Source organism: Pteropus vampyrus, unplaced genomic scaffold (assembly GCF_000151845.1).
Source record: "Pteropus vampyrus isolate Shadow unplaced genomic scaffold, Pvam_2.0 Scaffold798, whole genome shotgun sequence".
Lineage (NCBI taxonomy): Eukaryota > Metazoa > Chordata > Mammalia > Chiroptera > Pteropodidae > Pteropus > Pteropus vampyrus.
This window is the reverse complement of record NW_011889579.1, coordinates 39175-40532: the sequence shown is the minus strand read 5'-3', so window position 1 is coordinate 40532 and position 1358 is coordinate 39175. Positions and strand designations below refer to the sequence as shown.

At 44.6% G+C, this 1358-nt stretch overlaps 1 gene segment (V, D, J or C); it reads left to right on the top strand.

Annotated features, from left to right (window-relative positions):
- The first annotated feature begins 434 nt into the window (after positions 1-434).
- LOC105309606 lies at positions 435-1260 on the top strand. The segment is given in 2 exon segments: positions 435-474; positions 929-1260. Coding segments are annotated over 2 exon segments (372 nt in total).
- The last annotated feature ends 98 nt before the right edge of the window (positions 1261-1358 follow it).

Sequence of the window (1358 nt, the reverse complement as noted above, 5' to 3'; positions counted from 1 at the left end):
CAAAGTTTCAGCATCAGGTTCTTGGGTTAAAGGACATTTCATACCAGCTCAGTGGTGAGTTTTGCCATGTACCACAAATGAGAGATGGTTGACCGCCTGTGGAAGATTTTACTTATTCAGGCTCACTCAGACATAGACTATTTGAGTTTGAAACTTGAAACTAATGTCAATGTCAAATCTCTGAATTAGGGCTGGACACTGGGAAAACTTTCTTACCCTCTTTATAAATTGATATTTCATCCTAGGGTTGGGAGTAGAGCCAACCAAGAGATTGCTCTGTCTTTAGCTGATGCTTGCCTGGGGAACACCCACTGAGAGCTTCCTGGTTGAGGTTGTGCTAGTGGCTGCTGTGTGGTTGCTGAAACCTCCTCAAATGGAGGATTAGACACAGATCCTGGGCTCTAAGGACTGGAACCCCAGGCTGCACTTGAACTATGAGATCAGTGGCAGGAATTACTATTCTGCTAACTTTGGGTAAGTGATCTGGGTCTAAAACAAAGGGCAGGTATCTGCTACTTCTACTTCTTCCACTGCACTTTAACAAACACTGGGGGGAAATAACATTATGTCTTTCTATGTGTCTCTGTGACTGTGTGCTTCTCTAGAGTATCTGAGCATCATTGTGAGCTCATCATATCCACTCATCACAGAAGATCCCCTGAACCTCACAGCTCTCAATTTGTAAGGATTTGCAGATTCATTGACCCCAAGTGTCCTAGAATTACAGCAATTTACCTTTGGCATTGTATCTCTGGAATATTTAGGAATAAAAAGCAGTAATGGTTCTGTTATCCTGTGAAACACACCTGAAAATGCTTAAGGACAGATACAACCAGAGAGGAGAGTTTCAGGATTATTTGTAAACCTGACCTTAGATGCACTAAGGTTTGACATTCCAGAGTTAATCTACTGTTTTTCAACCCCTCAGGTATCATGGGTGATGCTAAGTCCACACAGCCAGAAGCAGTGGAGAGTACTGAAGAAGAACCTGTGCACCTGCCCTGTAACCACTCCACAATCAGTGGAGCTGCGTACATACACTGGTATCGACAGATTCCTGGCCAGGGTCCAGAGTATGTGATTCACGGTCTGAAAGGCAACATGAGCCATGGAATGACGTCTCTGATCATCGCCACAGACAAGAAGTCCAGTACCTTGATCCTAGCCCAGGTCACCCTGAGAGACTCTGCTGTCTACTACTGCATCTTGAGAGACACACAGTGGGAGGGAGGGAGCTACACGTGTACAATATCTCCTTGAAAGGGAAGAGAACAGAAGCAGCATCTAGAGTGGCCACTGCACGAGGATGAGCAGAAGCATGGTAGAAGAGTAGAAAAGTAAAGGAAGAGAAAAACAAA